General features: G+C 41.9%; 1 protein-coding gene across 1 annotated transcript in view; it reads left to right on the forward strand.

Moving 5' to 3' along the window:
• The window catches only part of cftr (CF transmembrane conductance regulator), a 35,746-nt gene that overhangs the window by 14,777 nt on the left and 488 nt on the right, over positions 1 to 20,481 (forward strand). The window contains exons 10-26 of the mRNA XM_070830627.1: positions 1,409 to 1,585; positions 1,803 to 1,994; positions 5,857 to 5,951; positions 7,066 to 7,152; positions 7,595 to 8,384; positions 8,566 to 8,694; positions 8,780 to 8,817; positions 9,332 to 9,618; positions 9,786 to 9,865; positions 10,718 to 10,868; positions 13,400 to 13,627; positions 15,234 to 15,334; positions 16,812 to 17,045; positions 18,252 to 18,407; positions 18,867 to 18,956; positions 19,531 to 19,703; positions 20,059 to 20,164. Of these exons, the coding sequence (XP_070686728.1) occupies positions 1,409 to 1,585; positions 1,803 to 1,994; positions 5,857 to 5,951; positions 7,066 to 7,152; positions 7,595 to 8,384; positions 8,566 to 8,694; positions 8,780 to 8,817; positions 9,332 to 9,618; positions 9,786 to 9,865; positions 10,718 to 10,868; positions 13,400 to 13,627; positions 15,234 to 15,334; positions 16,812 to 17,045; positions 18,252 to 18,407; positions 18,867 to 18,956; positions 19,531 to 19,703; positions 20,059 to 20,164 (3,114 nt within the window). The remainder of the gene's footprint in view (positions 1 to 1,408; positions 1,586 to 1,802; positions 1,995 to 5,856; positions 5,952 to 7,065; positions 7,153 to 7,594; positions 8,385 to 8,565; positions 8,695 to 8,779; positions 8,818 to 9,331; positions 9,619 to 9,785; positions 9,866 to 10,717; positions 10,869 to 13,399; positions 13,628 to 15,233; positions 15,335 to 16,811; positions 17,046 to 18,251; positions 18,408 to 18,866; positions 18,957 to 19,530; positions 19,704 to 20,058; positions 20,165 to 20,481) is intronic.

The following is a 20,481-nucleotide window of genomic DNA, read 5'->3' on the forward strand; positions in this document are numbered from 1 at the left end:
TTGTAGATAAATATCTATATGGCCATATGTCAGCCAATAAGTAACAAGTAATGTCTGTACAGAGATGTACATGTTTAAGGTTGTGTAGAAACAGTGTTGTAATTACACACTGTACTTATGTTAGGTTTGTTAATGTTTATGTGTCTAAAAAAGAACTGGTTGACAGTCAGGTCCAAGAATCCATTATTGGCCAGGCTATACAGTACATTTACTGTGAGAGAACAGGGCATGTTTAATGAAGTTAAAACTCCCACAACCCCTAAATCCACCATGCATTACAGCTATAATGGTTAATTCCTCACCATCACTGGGAGTGGGCAGTATAATCTTATCTATAGGCAGAGGCTGTAAACTTAGTCTAACAGGTGTGATTCATTGACCACTCAATACCGTGAGAAAACCAACATCCAACTCTGTTCTTTTCCGTCACTTTGCATAATTAATTATCCCAGTCCCGTCACCAAACTTTGCCTTCGCTGGGAACACTCTGTGTCTCCCTTTGAGATTCAGAGTTGTGTTCATCACCTAATTCCCAGATTCTGCTCTTGCCTTCTCCTCTTCCTGGAATGTGCCATTCGCAGATGAATGGGAGGGGTGTTGCCTTTCTTTACTGCTGACAGCATGTACGTCAGCTCATTAGAATGAGAATCGAACAGACAAACCTATACAAGCCACAGCAAGTCGCAGCATTCGGGGAACGGTGACCCATAAAATGTCACAGGGGTCAATGATTAAGCCGGCAAGTCGAGCTGAGTTCCCCTTTTTCTAACACTGATGTATCACTCATTAATCTTTACAGAGTCGCTGACAGATGAGGTGAAAATAAGGCCATTGTGAGACTTTGGGAGTCTTCCTCTGTCTTTGGAGATTCTCTTGTTTCTCACAGCAGTTTGGTCCGGTGTCACTATCTGAAAGCACAGCCTGATGGACACACTCACTCAGGCCTGAAGCAGGCAGTTATGTAAACTAGATGTATACTTAAGCGTAGTACGATACAGCATTTCAAAGTATTATATAGTGTATTGTAGCACCAAAGCATGGGGCACAGTAGCCCAGAATAGTAGAATATAGTATAATATAGCATACTGCAGCATAGTGGAGTGTACTATTATGTGATGTAATGAACTGCACCTATTTTGGGGTTCCTATTTGGCCAAAAAGAAAAACCAGGAAGCTCTATTTATGTAGAATATTAGAGATCATGAAAAATCTAATAAAAAGTTGTGCATCATTATAAAAATGCTGTTTGACATGCACACATTGTCAAGTTTGTGATAATCTACTTTCAGTCAACTTCTATGTTAAATGCACATTTTGAATTTGTACATAAAAAAAAACTAAACATAAAAATGGTATTTGCCCAGTCCCTACAAAACAGTGAAGGCTCCAATTTTCACCTTTTCTGCAGGGTATTGGTGAGCTGTTTGAGAAGATAAAGCAGGAGAACAAAGCAAACGGACACCTGAACGGTGACGCCGGCCTCTTCTTCACTAACCTCTACGTCACACCTGTCCTCAAAAACATCAGCCTGTACCTGGAGAAGGGCAAGATGCTGGCGGTGGCTGGATCCACTGGCTCAGGGAAGGTAGGTCAAAGAAATCATCCCATCCAAATGACTCTTTGGGTGTTTATAGAGACTGTGCTAAATCTGCAAGTGCTAGTCCTGAATCCATCTATGAGACACTGGAACCCTACATGCTAACTCACTGCAGGTTGTTTTATGTCAGTGCTACATCATAATGAGTAAAAATGTGTAGAAAAAAGCTTGACCACACTTTTTTTTTTTTCCTCATTCCACTCAGAGCTCCTTGCTCATGATGATCCTGGGAGAGCTGGTGCCATCGGAGGGTAAAATCAGACACAGCGGTCGGATCTCCTTCTCACCACAGACTGCGTGGATCATGCCTGGGACGATTCGTGACAACATCTTGTTTGGTCTGACCTACGATGAGTACCGCTACACCTCTGTCATCAAGGCCTGCCAGCTAGAGGAGGTACCTTCATTTTGTCATATTAGTCACTCTTATTCTTTACATCTTCTGTCGTGCAGATGAAGTGGATTCCTGTAGGCATGTTTAACCATGGTGGCTGTTGTTGCTCGTTCAAACTACTCAGATTGTCTGCTGTTTATTCCAGTCCCACCTGAAAACATGAAAACATTAAACATAACCACTTATTTAACAGCAGAGGTTTTATCCCAAGGCTTTGTTTTCCAGGTAGTAAACTGGTGCACTTGTTCAATGTCTTTACTGTGGCAGCAATATTCTCAATATTCGTCTAACATAATCTACTAAAGCAATCTAGTTAGTATGGTCAGGGAGCTTCCAACGCTTATATTTTCTCAAAAATATGAATATAAACAGCCATACTATGATAACACAGGCATTTGGAACATACTGTACCTATGATGGACCACGTGAGTGTTGACACATACAAACAAAATATGTGTAGCAATATTTTAAGAAGATATTTAGAGAAAATGTGGCTGTTTGTTAGTATGAATACGGACAGTCAACAGAAGGTTCACTGGATATTTTTCATAGCACTTTTGTACTGCAAAAATGAAAATTTGTCACTACTGGAATCCATTGTAACTCGCCTGAATAGAAATGAAAAAAAATGGAAAAACAAAGGTAAAACTTTGATATTACTATAGTTACAAATAACTTAGTGTCTCATGGCAATGTCCCCTCAGAAATTCATCTTTGCCTGCTTCCCTCTCAAGTCTTTCCTGTTTAACTGATGCTCTCTGCTCAGTTGTCTGTTTGGAGCCTCTGCAAGACGTTGAAGGTTCAGGTTTCCCCGCTACGCATTTACACCCATTATGTCCCTCACACACACACACACACACACACACACACACACACAGACTTGTGCAGTCTCTTACAGTGATACGCTTACACACACTAGCGCTCTCATAAGCCCTAGTGCTGAGTGACAGCCCCTCAGCAGAATAATGTCTCCTCTGTTGCCATGGAAATCTCTGTTATGTCACTGGGGTGGAATATGAGCTTGTTGGTTCTCAGTGACGGACACAGAGGAGCTGTATGGACAAACCATCAGATCTGTGGGCTTGTTAGGCATGTAGGCATGATGTAAACACATTTGATGTTTGACTCTTAGGTGTTGCATTCATTGTTGAAAGTAAAGTCATTGTTTATTGTAGTTAAGGATCCCAGAAGTGATGAAATATTTTTGTGTGCACTGCACATACATATATACTCATATGCATAACTATGAAAAATACATACAGTGTGCGAATAGAACCAAATAAAATCTAGCATACTGTACATACATACACATAAATGATTTAGATAATATATAAACTTACTATGTTATATATATTATATTCATACTATAAGCCTAGAACTTTTGACATCTGACATCCATCAGACATAAACTAAAATCATTATTTGTGGGAATGTAAAATGCAGTAAATTGACACACTGTCACATATATCTGAACTACCACAACTATTTAACTAATCAAATTTTTGGAACCTCTGTACCCATAAACGCTATGCTGAGAAAACAGTAATATTTTTTTTTTTAACACTGATGATATTTTAAACACACTGTATTAGGATAATTTGATAATTCGAAATCACTGTAGCAGCTCGTGCAGAGGGTGCCACTGTATTTATTTATGGCCACGCCCCATTTCCTGTGGCACTGACAGTTTTGACAAAACACAACATGTTATCACAGCAAACAAAGCTGGCGTGCAATTTGTCTCCGCGTACTGTAAAAAAAAAAACAGCATCCATTTTGTCTTTGAGGAGAGGCGTCAAACGGTGGCATGAACAGTAGTCACACTGCCAGTTCTGCTGCATATTGTATGGAAATGACAGGACGCCTTCCTCTGTGCTCTGACTGTCAGCGTTGCATTCCTCTGAAGTGTTGTTATAACAGCCCCTACCAATGACACTCTGCCATAAAGCAACTCAGCTTCAAACAGTGTTGCAGCTGATGCATTGGTAGAAGTGGCTAGTTGTGGTAACTGTCTGTTAAGTAACGTGCCCCCCCCGCCCTCCAACTCTTCTCCTCCAAGCGTTAGTCTCACAGTACAGTACAGTCACCCTTTTGTTCATGGTGAAGATTTTCGAAAGGTACGATCTGTGACTCATCTTTGTTTGTTGATATGAATGAGAATTGAATTTTCAATTGTCTTAACAACCACTTCAGTAGGCTAGAAATGACCTAAAATGAGGAGAGAGAGTGCGCACAGGATTTTCTACTCTAGGAAAAATCCCCAAGGCAACCCTGACAGACAGGAGTGACAACTAGAACAGATTTCTCCAGACAGACACAAGGTGTTTAGTGGCCTTTTGACTGTAACTCCTCACTATTGTTGCCCCCTGAAGCACCAGACAGACTGCCGTGGGTGGTCTTCCCACTGTAAACCCATCTTTTGCCTCCAGCCTCTAGCTGCTGGCCCGGCAGGTGCTTTTTGTTCACAGTGAGACACACATGTCTTTTTACTATGCTGCCTTATTTTACAAGCTGTTAAACAACATGTTAACTTGATTCCCCACGCACTCCTGTCAGGACAGCGGAAGCTGCCAGTAAAAAGGTAGGAAGTGTTAATGATGATAAACTTGTGCTGTCACTTCATCCTTATTGGTGTGGGCGTCTATTTTCATTATCAGCTACCACCAAACGCACTACACATCTCTACTTGTGACATCCTTTGATGTGCCTGCCCCATCTGTGGTCTGTGCTTTTTGTTGTCATATGAACATGAGTTACTTTGATTACCAGGTAAAAGTCATGTATAGGATTGTGTTTTTCTGTGGTGTCGTGTTTAAGCATACTTCACTGCATACACAATACTGGGATACCTTACCACAAATAGAAATGAATCTTTTTTTAAGTCTTTTATTGGAACTATTTCATTAACCTGAAATAATGCATCTTTTCTGCGTTTTATTGAATGATGCATTTTCTTGCCTAGAAAAGATTTGAAATAATTACCTGGACACCAGATCCCTAAAATCATCTACACATCAACCGTTTGTACAAATAACCTGCCTCCTAAAAAAAAAGATCTTCAAGCTCATTTTTGCTTGAGTCTGTTAGGTGAAATTAAACTCTGCAAAAGGACAACATTCAAGGACAACAGGCCCTCATACAGTGCAAAGAGGGCAGTTCAAAACATGTGAGCAATGGACTACACGTCACGCTTCAACCATCCAAGTGGTGAAAACACTTCAGGAGCGCTCACCGATAAGAGCTTCTGTTTTGCTATTTCAGTGTAGCAGCTTTGCATATTGGAAACATAAAGTTTTTAATCTTTCCTTTCTCCTCTTTTCATTAAAGCATGTCATCTGCCAAACATACGCCATGTTTCAACCATCAACCATTATCCTAGAAGCCCAGTATTCATGTTGTGTTTTCATTCCAAAGTTATCAGACTTAGTAGATACAGTTTAGGCTTACTGTACATCTTCAAACTGCTGACCTAGTTTCAGTAACTGTTGCATTTAGCTTCCCGATAGTGCACCTCACACCCTGCTTACTCATAGTTTAGGCATTCAGCTGACATGCCTGGCTAGATTAATGTTTAATATATTAAGCTAAAAGGGGTAAGATTAAAAACCTGAGTCACTACTTAGAAACTAATGTAAGAAACAAGAATTGAAAGAAGTCATCCATTTTACTTTGATACTCAAGCAAGCAGAGGCTGATATGGGAGAGAGGGATGTGAGATGTTTCTCAAAGAGAGGGTTTGGCTGTCCTCATTGTTTTTTGCCTTTTTGTCAGGCACTGTGGTATCACACAGTCCCTCTTGCTGTCGTACAAAAGGTGGCCATTTATGCATGCGTTTGACCCGCTGACCCCTTGTTTTCCTCTCTAGGACTTTGCCTTGCTGCCTGAGAAGGACAAGACGCTGCTCATTGAAGGAGGGGTGACCCTAAGCGGCGGTCAAAGGGCTCGTCTCGGCCTGGCCAGGTACTTCCTGTCACACCTGAGCATCTGTCAGCACGCCTCATTCACCCCGTTGTATCCGTCAGCACAGACCACCTCTGATTAGTCAAAACTACAGTCTTTGCTTTGTCCAACCTTTATGTGGCCGACTTGTTTTGCAATGGACACAAATAAAATATGATTTAGATTGAGTCGTACTTCTAATTGATCTCTGAAGAGGTAAACATAGCAAGTTGTGAGTTGTTTTTGTGTTTTTTTATTATTTTTAGAGAGAGTCTGGCCATTTGAACTCCTGTTGCAAAAGGGAATTACTTTCTAATTGAGCCATAGCATATCACAAAGAATCAGCTGCTTCTTGCATCAAACATGGAGAATAACTGACTGGAAAGTAACTGACTGAAGAATACACCAAAACAGCATTTTTTTCCTTTAAAAGCAGCACATGTTTTGCAGTGGAGATCTGCACACACACACACACACACACACACACACAGTAGTTTACAATAAATACATTTCAAGGCCACAAACTAATCACTGTTATCTGTATCATCACTTCTGGCACTTCTGCGATAAGAAGCTCCAATCCTTGTGTGCCAATAAAACTATTTACTCTATAACATTTACAGGAATCAAGGATTTGATGTCTTTACAGCGCTCAAAGTTACAGCTTTGGTTCCCAACAGTGTAAAGAATCGAGCCTGTACTGTACATTATCGTAACCTGCCAGAGATGATAACCATCACCTATCAATCTTATCTGTGTTTTGTCTGCTTGCACCAACTTGTGTTTTATGGTCTCACGTTTTAATGACGAGTGCTTTCTACGGCATCACTAGAGTTTTATTACTCCATTAAATCTGTGTGGAGATAACAACAGTCAGACACTCTCATATTCACATGCATTATTTATTGGTTCAGTGTTCTTGCATCAATTTGTCATCACTCATTGGTTTTTAGCTTCTTCCATCACCGTAAAAACTCACTGAAATTGATTTATTCCCACAGTGATCCGACTTCCTCATTTCCTCTTGTCCTCTTCTTCTGTGTCTGTTGCTTTCTATTTTCCCTACAAGTCTCTCTTTCTCTCACCTTAACATTTTTGTCTCGCTCTGACTTATCGTGTGTGTTTTCTGCCTCAGGGCTGTGTATAAAGATGCAGACCTCTACCTGCTGGATGCACCTTTCACCCACCTGGACATCGTGACAGAGAAAGAGATCTTTGAGAAGTGTGTATCCCAACAGAGAGTCTTTCATGTGGAGGAGGGTGGGGGAGGTTGAGCTAAAGTTTAAGTTCAAGGTCAAGGTTATCTCTTGTTGTCTCAGACACACTCAGGTCGACTGTGGTGAGTTATGGCTGATTCATCGCGCTGTAACCTCCTCAGGAAATGGGATTTTTTGGGGGGTAAAAGGGAATTATGCTTTGATGAAACATGGACCTTTGGCAATCTTTCAAAGCGTAAAAAAGCTCGCAAAATCATTGTCAGATGGACATGCTGGTCATGTAGTCAAAGCCTGAACATAGTTACGGTTAGAAACACATAAGTAGCTTGTTAATTTTGAGTGCTGGTTATTCTTTGAAGATTTGACACCTCTGTTTCTGTTTTATCAATCTATATCCAATATTTTTCTCTGACATGTCTTCAACTCTCCATTTTCATCATTGCACAGATGCGTCTGTAAACTTATGGCGTCCAAGACACGTATTGTGGTCACCAGCAAGTTGGAGCATCTCAAGAGAGCAGACAAAATCCTCCTGCTGCACAACGGAGACTGCTACTTCTACGGCACCTTCTCAGAGCTGCAGGCCCAGCGCCCTGACTTCAGCTCCCTCCTCCTCGGCATGGAAGCCTACGACAACATCAATGCAGAGCGACGCAGCTCCATCCTCACAGAAACGCTCCGCAGGGTCTCCATTGACGAAACCGCTGGCTTCCGAGGCCCAGAGACAATTCGCCAGTCGTTCCGCCAGCCACCGCCTCCAATAATCGTCTCTGGATCCCAAGGCCATCCTGGAGGTGATGGTTACCCAGAAAAACGCAAACAGTCCCTCATCCTCAGTCCCCTGGCGGCAGCTCGCAAGTTCTCTTTCATTGGGAACTCCCAACAGACTGCAAATGCACCCCAGTCCATGACGATAGAGGACGGGGTTCATGAACTTTCTGAGAGAAAATTCTCCGTCGTACCCGAGGATGATCAAGTAGAGGAGGTGCTCCCCAGGGGGAACATGTACCACCATGGGTTGCAGCACCTCAGTGGGCAGCGGCGCCAGTCTGTCTTGGCGTTCATCACCAACTCTCAGGGCCAGGAGCGCAGAGAGCAGATGCAATCCTCCTTCAGAAAAAAGCTGTCCATCACGCCGCAGTGCGACTTGGCGAGTGAGCTGGACATTTACGCCCGCCGCCTGTCCAAGGACAGCGTGTATGATATTAGTGAGGAAGTGGATGAAGAGGACATGGAGGTAGAGCTTTGTTAGACAACATTTTCTAGGCATAGTGGAGTACATGAGTAGATGCATTTTTCTGTTTACACTTCCAGAAGAATCAAACTTTTTTTTTTTTTTTTTAAGTTTTGCCGGCTGTATAGGATAGTTGATTTCAGGTGGGTGTGTGTGGTAAAAAAACAACTCTCTTTCTTCATAGCAATGCTTCGCAGATGACCGTGAGAACATCTTTGAAACTACCTCATGGAGCACTTACCTACGCTACGTCACCACCAACAGGAGCTTAGTCTACGTGCTCATTTTCATCGTCTTTGTCTTTGTCATTGAGGTAAAATCGCTACCGTTTGTTTTTTGTTTTTTCAAATTATTTGAATTTAATTAAAAATAAATGTTTCTGTTTTTTTGTCTTTCAGGTTGCTGGTTCAGTCATTGGCATTTTCCTCATTACCGAGTAAGTGTCATATTTCATGTTCCTTGAAATCAAATCAATAGAAGACATTAGTGGTGTCCAATCTGTACTGAACCCTGGCCTGTCTGCAGTTCTGCAGTGTTTGCCCCCCACAGAAATACTAAATATTCTCATTGATAAGATCATATTTTTTTGACACGATGATTTTGTGGCTAAAGTTTAATTAGGACATTATTTTTTTTTTTAGAAGAAGTCATGCTTTTGAAATAATTCTTAAAGCAATTTTTTTTTTTCTCTCTTCTACAGCAACACAGTTCATGTTTAAAAGTATCAATGTCATGTATATTAAACATGTGTTAAATAGATTTAAATACTAATAATAATACTAATTGGTAATCTTTCTGAGGAACCACTGCTTTTAAATGTTGAATTTTCTAGGTTAAAGATTTGTTATGAGTGAGGAGTGTTTGATGTATTGAGTGCCATGTGCTTTAGAGGTTTTTGCATATTATCCATGTGTATCTCCATCATTCAGTCCTTTGCTCTTTCCTATCAGCACAATTTGGAGGGACGGCGCCAACCCTTCCTCACCCAATTATATCGATGAGCAGCACCCGAACGCCTCATCGACCCCCGTCCACCTAGCAGTCATTGTCACACCGACCAGTGCTTACTACATCATCTACATCTACGTGGCCACATCGGAGAGCGTGCTGGCCCTGGGATTCTTCAGGGGTCTCCCATTAGTGCACACATTACTCACTGTGTCCAAAAGACTGCACGAACAAATGCTTAGTGCTGTAATACGAGCCCCCATGGCGGTGCTGAACACCATGAAGACAGGTAATTTACTCAGTTTACTTTCATAACATTTTTCAGGACTTTTCTGTTGCTATAGTAGAACAGTGTCCTTTTAGTGTTTTGCCTACCTGTAGTCTGTTTATCTTATTGAATGCCATACTAATGTAGTCAGTCACTACATTGCTAGAGTTTTTCCTAATTCTTTCCAGGCCGGATCATGAACAGATTCACCAAGGACATGGCCACCATAGATGACATGCTGCCTCTGGTGCTGTTTGACCTTATACAGGTATCTTACCACCACACGATGTTGATGATGTAGCATAATGTCATTTAATGGAGCATATCTCTAACAAAAGTTGCTAAATTTACACCAACAAATATTCCCATTTGCACTATAAACATCAAGCAGTGCGAAACATATCCATCCATCCATCCATCCATCCATTGTCACGCAGAGGGGCAGAGCCAATCCCAGCTGACTTTGGGCAAGAGGCAGGGTGCACCTTGATCATCAGTCAATCACTGGGCCAACCCATAGAGACAGACAACCATTCACACTCACACTCACACCTACGGGCAAGTTAGAGTCACCAATTAGCCTAACCTGCATGTCTTTGGACTGTGGGAGGAAGCTGGAGTACCTGGAGAAAACCCACGCAAGCAAAAGGTTCAAGGTTCAAACCGCCAACCTGTGGGTTTGCAGATTTGAACCTGGAACCTTCTTGCTGTGAGGCAACAGTGCTAAAATTAGGATGCTTCAAATTTTCATCTATGCATTTCAGTCCCATATAAACAAATATACTAGCATGACGAAGCACAAAGAGAGTACTGCTAACTGTCAAATGTAACTGAATATGAGGCTGGTGTGAACAGACCTGCTGACCTTCATCACCAACCAGCATTAGCTTATGTGGCTAATCGTCAACATCAGTGTTGCAGTTTCAAATGTTTAACTGATGTTCAATGAGGTTTTGGGGAAAGAAAATAAATTAAGTAATTATTAAATTATTTTTGAATGAGGCTAACTTGCTGTGCTGCACACTGTGTAAAAATGCATCAGTGCAAGTTCACACTCAGGATTATTCCTGCTGTTTTACTTAGATCTGATGATTCTTCTCTTTTTTCCCCCTCACACCAGCTGTCATTGATTGTTTTGGGTGCCATCTTCACTGTGTCCATCATGCGGCCTTACATCTTCATCGCCGCCATCCCATTGGCTGTCATCTTCGTTGTACTCAGGAAGTACTTCTTACGAACTGGACAGCAACTCAAGCTGCTGGAGGCTGAAGGTGAGAGGGGGGAGGAATTGTTTACATGTTCAGATGTTTGTGTGTCATTGCGAAAAGACATACGTTTTTTTTTAATGCATTTTAGATGCATTTCAAATGTAAAGCTTAATGTATTATATATCCTTTCTTATGATACTATGCATTAGAAATCTATGTGCACCGTGGATAAAATATAACAGTTAACTTGTTAAATAGGTCTTTCTGATGTGTTTGAATGCTGCATAAGTGTTCTTTAGCTTTAGCTCTAAGAGAATAAACACCTGATGATAAAGTTTCTTATTTCTCTTTTAATTATCTGCAAAATGAGAGTGGCAGTTAAGGAGGAGGACAAGAAGCCTTTCTATTGATGTTCCTATCATGCTGTCCCATGGCAAGATTGCAGTGATGAAATGGCAAATATTCAGGAGTAAATGGGACAGCATGAGAGGAAAATCAATAGAGCGAACAGAGGAAGCGAGACTCGGGGCAGACCCCACAGTCATCATAACTGCCCTTCAGCAGGCGAGGCTGGTGGATGGCCCAGGGCCAAGGGGGCAAAGCTCAGGCTGAAGAACAAAAACATGACAGAGGAAGGGTTGGAGGAGAGGATGGATGGGCTGACTCAGAGGGGCGGGAACAGTTAAAGGAAGTGCGGCACGGCGAATTAAAATAACAGCCGTCCTCCAATCAAAGAGTTTATTCCTGTGCGAAGAATTAAGACGTTTTCAAATGCTTGTACACATTAAGCAGCTGTTTTTCTGTTTTTGAGTTCCTGATAACACAAGTGACCTCATGTTTTTGTATGTGGTCGCAGGCTGTTGTGAGACATTACACTTTAAACGTGCAATTGTTTCAGTCGGCACCATCAGAAGTGCAGCAAAAACAGTCACATCAACGTCATCTCATGATGAAGTAGCACAAATTTTAGCCAAAATGTAAATGAAATTCAATGAATTAATCATTTTAATGAGTCTTTTGATCCATTCGTCCGTTTTATAATGTTTATCTGGGTCCAGGTTCATAAAATATGAAGTAATAAATAATTGCAGGCCACAGTGTCCATACTGATTGTACAACACACTTTCATGCTTAGGCCGGTATGAGATGCCCTCATTTTCTCACTAACCTCTCGTGGTAACCTGCCAAGCAGATAAAGTAGTTTGGATTTTTTTTCGTCCAGGTTCGGAGATATCCATCTCTAAGAATTCTGCTTCCAGCCATGTATCACAGATGAATTGTTTGATGTTTAAAGCAGTGAAAAATCACATACAGCAGCAACATCTCTTTCCAGAAACGCTGTCCCTGTTACTTTTTATAGGGAAATTTTTTCTCTAGTAAAAGCAAAATATAACCGTGTGTAATTATAGTCCTAATTTTTTTTTTATCGCATTTCCCGTGGAGATTGAATGTACCTATTGTAAAACTCTTGTCACCAAAAGCGAGATTAAGATTTCTTTTTTTTTCTTTTTTGAGACCTGTGTTCATAATTACAATAACTATATAAAGATTTACAATCCTCTATATCAAGATGCCAAATACCGACAAACATACATGACATCAGTGCACATCGATCTGAAAGCCCTCCCCTTGCTTCAGACTTCAGTTCAGAAGTCATAGTGTGGTAGCCAACATGGAAGTGCAGCTCTGCACAGGCAGAGGATGAGAAAACAGATCACTGGACTGCTGACGAAGATGTCACTTTGTGTTTTTTGGACTTCCCTGCTCTGCTCTTGATTCTGTCACTGAATGTGCACTTCGGTGATGACGGCGGAGTCTTTCCGCAGCCGCTCAGAGCACGTCGGGGTCAGAGAGCCGAGCTGGGATTTCCTCCAACCCCATCCTGGTGTCGCTCACTCTGGTGTCACAGGCAGCATGTCAGACAAAACACAGTGGAAATTATACGTCCAAATCACTCCAACATTTCTTAGAATGTCTTTTTGTTTTGTACTTTACTAAAAGTCCAACTACTGAAAGCAAGGGTTAGAAAAACAGTGACACCAATTTAACTGAACCAAGAGCCAAGTTTCTATGTAAAAAGCTGAAATGATTATCAAAATAGTTACAAATTAATTTTAAAATGGTTACTGATGAGTTTTACCACACAGCTCTACCATTGGGTGGCCTAAATGAGAGCCAGAGCTGTTCTCTGCTCACTGAGCCACATGCTGAATTAAGTCTCTTCATAAGAAACTTTTTCTGGCACTTCACCACTGAATCATCTGTCTGAATAATCTGCTGTCATCTAACTTCTTCCGCTTCCTTTTTTAACCCTACAATTGCTATTTGTTTGGTGCACTGCCCTTTTTTTTTCCATCTGACATCAGCTTCTCTATAGTGGCAACAGAAAGTTAGTCTAATTCTTGTTTTTATGTCACAGGGCACTCTAATCTAATCATAACCCCACATCACCTTTTAGTCCAGGTCCGTTTTTCTCACTTCACTTTCGTTGCCTTATTGAACAGATATTTGTAAAGCAGTTTATGTCCTCAAGTGTCCTAAAGTGTATGTCCTCAAACCTTTCAAACGTGTAAGATGTCTCTCCTCCTTCACAGCACGCAGCCCCATCTTCTCCCACCTCATCATCTCGCTGAAAGGTTTGTGGACAATCCGGGCGTTCGGGCGTCAGACCTACTTTGAGACGCTCTTCCACAAGGCGCTCAACACCCACACAGCCACGTGGTTCCACTACCTAGCCACGCTGCGATGGTTCCTCTTCCGCTGTGACATGATCTTCGTCCTGTTCTTCACCGCCGCTGCCTTCATCGCCGTGGGAACCAACCGTGAGTGATGGGACGACAGTGTGCATTTAAATGATTTAGGCTAGATTACAGGATTCTCAGGTGATAAACGGGCTTTAATGCCTTAAGCACTGTATGTTTTTAGATTTTATTCATAAATTTTGAAGGAGGTCAGAGGATTTTGAGAATTTTTATTCTCTACCTAAAATGGTTTGCCAATTCCTACCTATAAAAGAGAAACTTAACATCCCTAGAAATCTCTAGTGGTTTAGTTTTTCACCTTGCTGCAGTGAAGTACAGGTTTCATGTAGATGTGTAATCTCATTGAGGGGGTCATTCTCAAGAAAGACCTGGTCAAGGCAACAGCTGCAGTACTTACTGACAGATGGGACATTCAACACCTAAAAGGGAACATATCATGAAAATCATAAAGAGTGATTTTTGGGGAACCCTTACAGACGCACTCTTTTCAGATTTCGTAGAAGCAATCTAAAATTCCAGAGGGGAATCAAGCCGGATAGCTTCATTTCCTGCTGTAGCGTGTTCCAGGTTGAGGGGGGCAGAGTGCGGTAGGAGAAGGCCTTTTTACCAATTTCTGTACAGACTGAGGGGATGAAGAGGGTGATGAAGCCCTGGGAGGGCAGGCTGTAGCAGCACTGTGACATGTAAGTGATAAATAAATGGGCAGCAGTGCAAGAATGAATTCCACTTGTGTTGCTCAAAGCCCTGAAACACGTGCCTGCTACTGAAGTACTTTCCATCAAAGAAATGGTCCGAAAGTTGTTGTTTTTTTTTTTAATAATTGTCATTAGCTGAGACACAGCAGGTAGAACAATGCTGTCGTTTTGTTCAAACAAAACAAACACATTTCATTCACCTTCAAATTGGGCGATGGTTGAACTTTGAAAGGTGAATATCTCAAAGCAGAGCTTATGAGACTGAAACTATCTATGTGGCCGGACAGTATGAGTACAAGAAGAAAATGTGTTTTTGGGATTTGGCAAAAAATGTGGTTTATAGTAATTCTATAGTGCTTTATGCTACAAGTAAGATGAACTGAACGCTGAGCTGTGACTGCAGTAAAGCTCAGTTAACAAGAGCAGTTGTTGCACACAAATCCCTGGAAGGAGGAAGGAACATCTTGAAATTCCAGCAAGTTAGTTAGTTAGTAAACACCTTATTATTTTCACAGGGCCTATCAAGTGAAGAAGCCTCAGTCTTATCTGTGTGTTACAGTGTGTAGAGTCGGATATCAGGATCATAACAGACAGTTTGTCTGTGAAAACTGATCAAAACTGTTGGAATGCCACCGGATAAAATGTCATGTACAAAAGGAAGCATGTGTGTGTTTGATGTTTAAGTGAATGGGAAACACAAGTGTACACACACACACACACACACACACACACACATACAAAAACAAACAAACACGTGCTGCTGCGTCATACTCTGTGCTTATGTTGAGCAGAATAAAGGGTTATTTCACAGCTCGTCAGCTCCCAATAGAGCAAGAAGCAGAGCTGCATTACCCGAGTGCTGCTCTGACATCAGAGAGAAGCTTTGCTTGAATGTTACTGATGACTCTGTGTGTGTGTGTGTGTGTGTGTGTGTGTTTGTGTGTGTGTGTGTGTGTGTGTGCACTCTACAGAGGATAAACCAGGGGATGTTGGCATCATCGTGGCCCTGGCAATGCTCATCCTGGGGACTTTCCAGTGGGCTGTCATTACCAGCATCACTGTAGACGGACTGGTATGTGGTTCACACACAAATCTATCATCGTTTGTATCACAATAAGACCGGGCTCTCATTAAAATAACACACAACCAGTCAAGAGCATGTCAAGCTTTCCAAACACGCACTCTAGAGATTTTGCATTTTTTAACACCTGTGTCCACAACCAGATCTCTGCAGCTAGTCCAGACTGCAATGAACATTTAAATGGTGCTGGACAATTTGTGAAGGCTGAGTACCAGATAGGCAGAAACACTGAATCAGATTGCATTCAGTTCAAAACTCCAGTGATCAAGATTAGTGACCACCGGATCCTCTCAATAGTCCAAAGTAGTGGAATGAACACGTCATTGAAGGGACAGCAGGCAGACTACACATCGACCACACGTGCTAGCTCTTACTTATTTCTTACCTCCTAAAAAGTCTGAGTGCTTGTACTGTGCCACTGAACATGTTTTTCCAGTTTTCTGAGAGGGACACACATCTAATTATCGACGACATCTCTATTGTTTATATGGAGTTTGGATGCACTTCTTAGAAGTCCCTTTGGAGAAAAGCATCTGCCAAATGAAAACATTGTTGGGTGATTCTGAATTAAGACACACCGGTGACTGCCTGCTGTATGTTGATGAGCTGTTCCTCTGGAGCAGTGATTTAAAGTTTTTCTCCCAGTTTTTGCACAACTGAAAACTGAATCCCCTTCACTCTGCAGTCTTGTCAGTGTTAACCCAACCGCTGGCCTTTGGAGGCGTTCGACTCTGAAACCACACATGACGAGAGTGTGGAAGGACAACTTTTTGCCTCTTCTTGTTTTGTGTAATAACAGTTGTTGTTGCTTTACAATACCCTCAGAATAATGGTAGCAGTTGGTAGACGGTGAGGTTAAAGTAAGACGGAGTGAACTTCAGGTACCTCACTTCTGTTTTATGAAGACTGTGTGACCCTCTTTCAAGCCAGTTTGTACCCATCCAGTGGTTGTTTTCCCCCGTGTGGAGCAGACAGAGCTTATCACTGTGCAGGACATTTTGTTCACTGCACACGCACACACACACTCTCACAATGGTGGTGGTGGTGGTTGTGTGTGTTTGTGGGAGTTGGCAGTGTTCCTCAGTGTGACTGATACCTCTGATATATAGAAAAATATTAGTGACTCCCTCTGAATAACATTTACAGCCATCTTAAGCTTTCTTCTTCAAAATCACTACATTTGAAGATTCATGGGTGGATGCCATACTATATAAATGCTGAGAAAATAATTTAAAGTAGTTTCATGTTAAGGACAACATTTCAGTCAAAACAAAACATATGAATGTATTTAATCACATCAAAAACGTGCACAGCAACAATACAAGTTACAAACAAGGCACTGTGTTACCAACATCCTGTCATCCAAACATCCAACATCCAAAATCCTGCCTCAACAACTCAATGGAGAACGGTAGTAAACTGTATTTATGAGTTACTCCGAGTGACTTCCAGCTCTCCTCTATCTCAGATGCGTTCAGTGGATCGGGTGTTCAAGTTCATCGACCTGCCATCAGAGGAGCCGCGTCCAAAGAAATCCGGTGGTGGCAAACGAGGCCCTGACCTCGTCATCGACAACCCTCACGCCCAAGACTGCTGGCCCAACCGTGGCCAGATGGACGTCCAGGGTCTCACTGTGAAATACACAGAGGCTGGACGCGCCGTCCTCAACGACATCTCCTTCTCTGTAGACGGAGGGCAGAGCGTAAGTCCTGACTGATGGCTGGAGGGACACTTGGCAGAGCTCTGCTTTATTAGATTTTAAAACATCGAAACACTCATTAGCTCAAGGAGTGCTGGGGTATTATTGGGTATTAGCTAGGTCATAGAAAGGTTCTAGCATATATACCACATATTGTTTTGGTTTCCTGGCTGCAGCTGTAATGTACTGTTCCGTTTCAGTCTTGTCACGTTCATTACTGTTGTTTCCAGATGAAGCCATTAGCTGTTTTCAGCAACAGACGGGACTGAATATTGGACTGACATTCATAATTTGGACAGAAACATGACACCAAATGAAAGCTATCATTGCTCTGTGCCTGCTGATTGTGTAAAACTGTCAATTTCAATGTTATAAGGTGATAATTCTAGTGTTGTGTGTGCAACTTGTTATCCATTTTACCCAAGTGGCCAAAATGCAGTTTTAAATTACAAATGAGAAGAATGTGGGAAGGGAATCAAGTATTTAAGTATAAACAAATATATAAACCAGTCAACACAACAATACAGACGAATAAGCAAGATCCAGAGGGAGCTGTGTAAATAATTATAGAATTATCAAAATAAGTCACTTCCTAAGTCCTTGTTGGTAGAAAACATTTTCCTTTTTCTAACTCGCATACACCCATATCTGTAATAGCTACCTTCTTTCTGGATTTCAAATGCCTTATGTGATTTAATTAAGGCAGAGGAGCTCAGGCAGTTGTGGCCAAATAGCTTTCAGTGGAAAGAGAGAAAATGTGTAATATCTAACCGCTCTCTTTCTCTCCGTTTCTGCTCTTGGCTGAAATTATATCAGTATGAGCTCCTCATAATGAATCCTAGAGGACAGCAGAGCTCCGTAAGTGTCAGCACTTTAGCCTCGTCCCATTAGCTCCTCTATGGCCTCCTGATAAATGGGCTAATTGTTGCCGCAAGGGTGCCGAAGAATGGACAGAGAGCTTTTAGAAACAAACACCTCAAGGCACCAGTTCATTTCACAATGTCATGAGTAACCTCTACTTGTATCCATGGGCACTGCACACTGTACAGTGTGTACATGCAGTATAAGTATTCTGTGGGTATGGATACTTAGATATATGCATGCATACAATGACCCCAGACATAAAAAATCCCAGAAAATGCTTAAAAAGTGAATGAGATGCATATACAGTAACATAAAGTTTTCTGTTCTGTGTGTGTTTGTGTGTAGATGGGGCTGTTGGGCCGAACAGGTTCGGGGAAAAGCACCCTGCTCTCCGCTCTGCTGCGTCTCGCCTCCACCGACGGGGAAATCTCCATTGACGGCGTCTCCTGGAGCTCCGTCTCCCTGCACACATGGAGGAAGGCCTTTGGAGTGGTGCCCCAGGTACATCTATGGCTTCTGAGCCACTTTGCAACAAGTCAAATGGCATACTAAGGTTGCTGGTTCAAATTCAGTCACTGCTGAGAAAACTTGTCACCTACATTATCAGTAAATGTCCACATTGGTTTGCTAGAGCTGAAGAGAGAAGTGACTGTAGTGCTACAGCGATGAGGAGTATGGAGGGAAAAACCCATGGTTTCACACCCTTACACCTCCTAAATAGCCAAAGACTGCTTGCAGTAAAATGTTACCCCAGGACATATGAGTCATTTTTAGCCAATGAATCAAAGCATGAACATGAACAGGTTATTGATCAAGTTCAGACATATTTCAGACATGGAGACAAGTCGATCTTGTAGTTCTTTGGAACAATTACAATGGCAGTAATTTCATTTTTGAACCAAAGTGTTGTCATTATGAGGCAATGTGGTTTTAAATGTATTCTTTGGTTTGTTTTGACAGAAAGTTTTTATACTGACCGGCACTTTCCGGATGAACCTGGACCCACATGGCCGTTACAGCGATGAGGAGCTGTGGAGGGTCGCCGAGGAGGTCAGGCTCCGTTTTCTCATTGCTGTCTTTTTGCTGTGCCGTGAATGATTGGTGCATCAGTCTGTTCCATCAGTTTGATGTTTAATCAACTGATTAGAGGTTGGGAACTTTGTATTATTGGTTGTAGTTGTTGTAAAGTTGTATAATTTTCCAGCCATAGTGAGTTTTTTTTATTCTTCTTCTCCTGCCACCAAAATGTAGGCAGAAAAGGTTGGTTCTGGCCGTCAGGCTTATCAGATGCAATGACTTTGTTTGGGTGCTCTTGTTTAATAAGAAAGGGGTTTTAAACAAAAGCATGTTTAGATTTCTTAAATGAAGTACTGTTTTCATATCCAGAACAAAAGTTAGGTGGCATAATTGCAATAGTAATTAATTTTGAAATGTCAACATGGGGGCACAAATAATACAATAATAATACACTTCAGCATAGTAAAAAGAATAAGATCTCTCTCTCTGCTACAGACACTGTCCAGTAACCTGATGGTTCACGATTAAAGACACATTCACTCTCAAAGAGAATGAAAACACAAATCGGAGTGGACTCTGATGTGAACTCTGTCCTGTGTCCCCGTAGGTTGGTTTGAAGTCGGTGATCGAGCAGTTTCCAGACAAGCTGGACTTTCAGCTGGAGGACGGAGGCAACGTGTTGAGCAACGGACACAAACAGCTGCTGTGCCTCGCCCGCTCCATCCTCAGCAAGGCCCGCATCCTGCTGCTGGACGAACCCTCCGCCTACCTCGACCCCATGTGAGTATTAACACCAAAACACTCTGTGTGTGTGTGTGTGTGAGTGTGTCGTCCTGAGGTCACAATGCAGTGAAAGTCACCCAGATGCAACATGTGTTCCTGTCACTGCATATGGTGACAATCTAGAGTGCTTACAGTAATTCTGACCGACTGTACAGTATGTAGGTGTATCTGTGTGTAACCAGACGTGCAGAGGGGGTCATGATGGTAAATGAAGCCAATAATGACCCATCTAGTTTAACCTGAGACCAGCCCTGCCTGCTCTTTCATGTTGGCCTCAACAGGAAGCTAATGTGATAGCAGTAGAGATGGTGATGATAATGGTGGTTTTGTGTGTGTGTGTGTGTGTGTGCAGAACATTACAGGTCCTGAGGAAGACCCTGAAGCAGTCGTTCTCCTGCTGCACCGTCATCCTGTCGGAACACAGAGTGGAGCCGCTGCTGGAGTGTCAATCATTCCTGGTAAATAATTAAATATAAATAAATTAAGATTTGGCTAATAGCTTCAGCATACTTCAAGTTATCTTATCACTTCATAACAGTCCAGCTTAACGTCAGTTGGAGTGTTTGCTTGCATGTTAGTAATAGTAATCACAGCAGGCGTGATGGTAACACAATAGAAGTGACCTCCATGTTATCACAGAGTGGGGAGCAGTGACTTATTTGAAGCCATTTCTTTATTTATAAGGTAGATCCACCCAGTTTTGGGTTTGTGCACAGATTTAAAACCAAGAATAAATGATTGGGGTTGATTTGGGTAAGAAATGTTACCACCAATA

This window comes from Pempheris klunzingeri, chromosome 5 (genome assembly GCF_042242105.1).
Source record: "Pempheris klunzingeri isolate RE-2024b chromosome 5, fPemKlu1.hap1, whole genome shotgun sequence".
Classification (NCBI taxonomy): Eukaryota; Metazoa; Chordata; class Actinopteri; order Acropomatiformes; family Pempheridae; genus Pempheris; species Pempheris klunzingeri.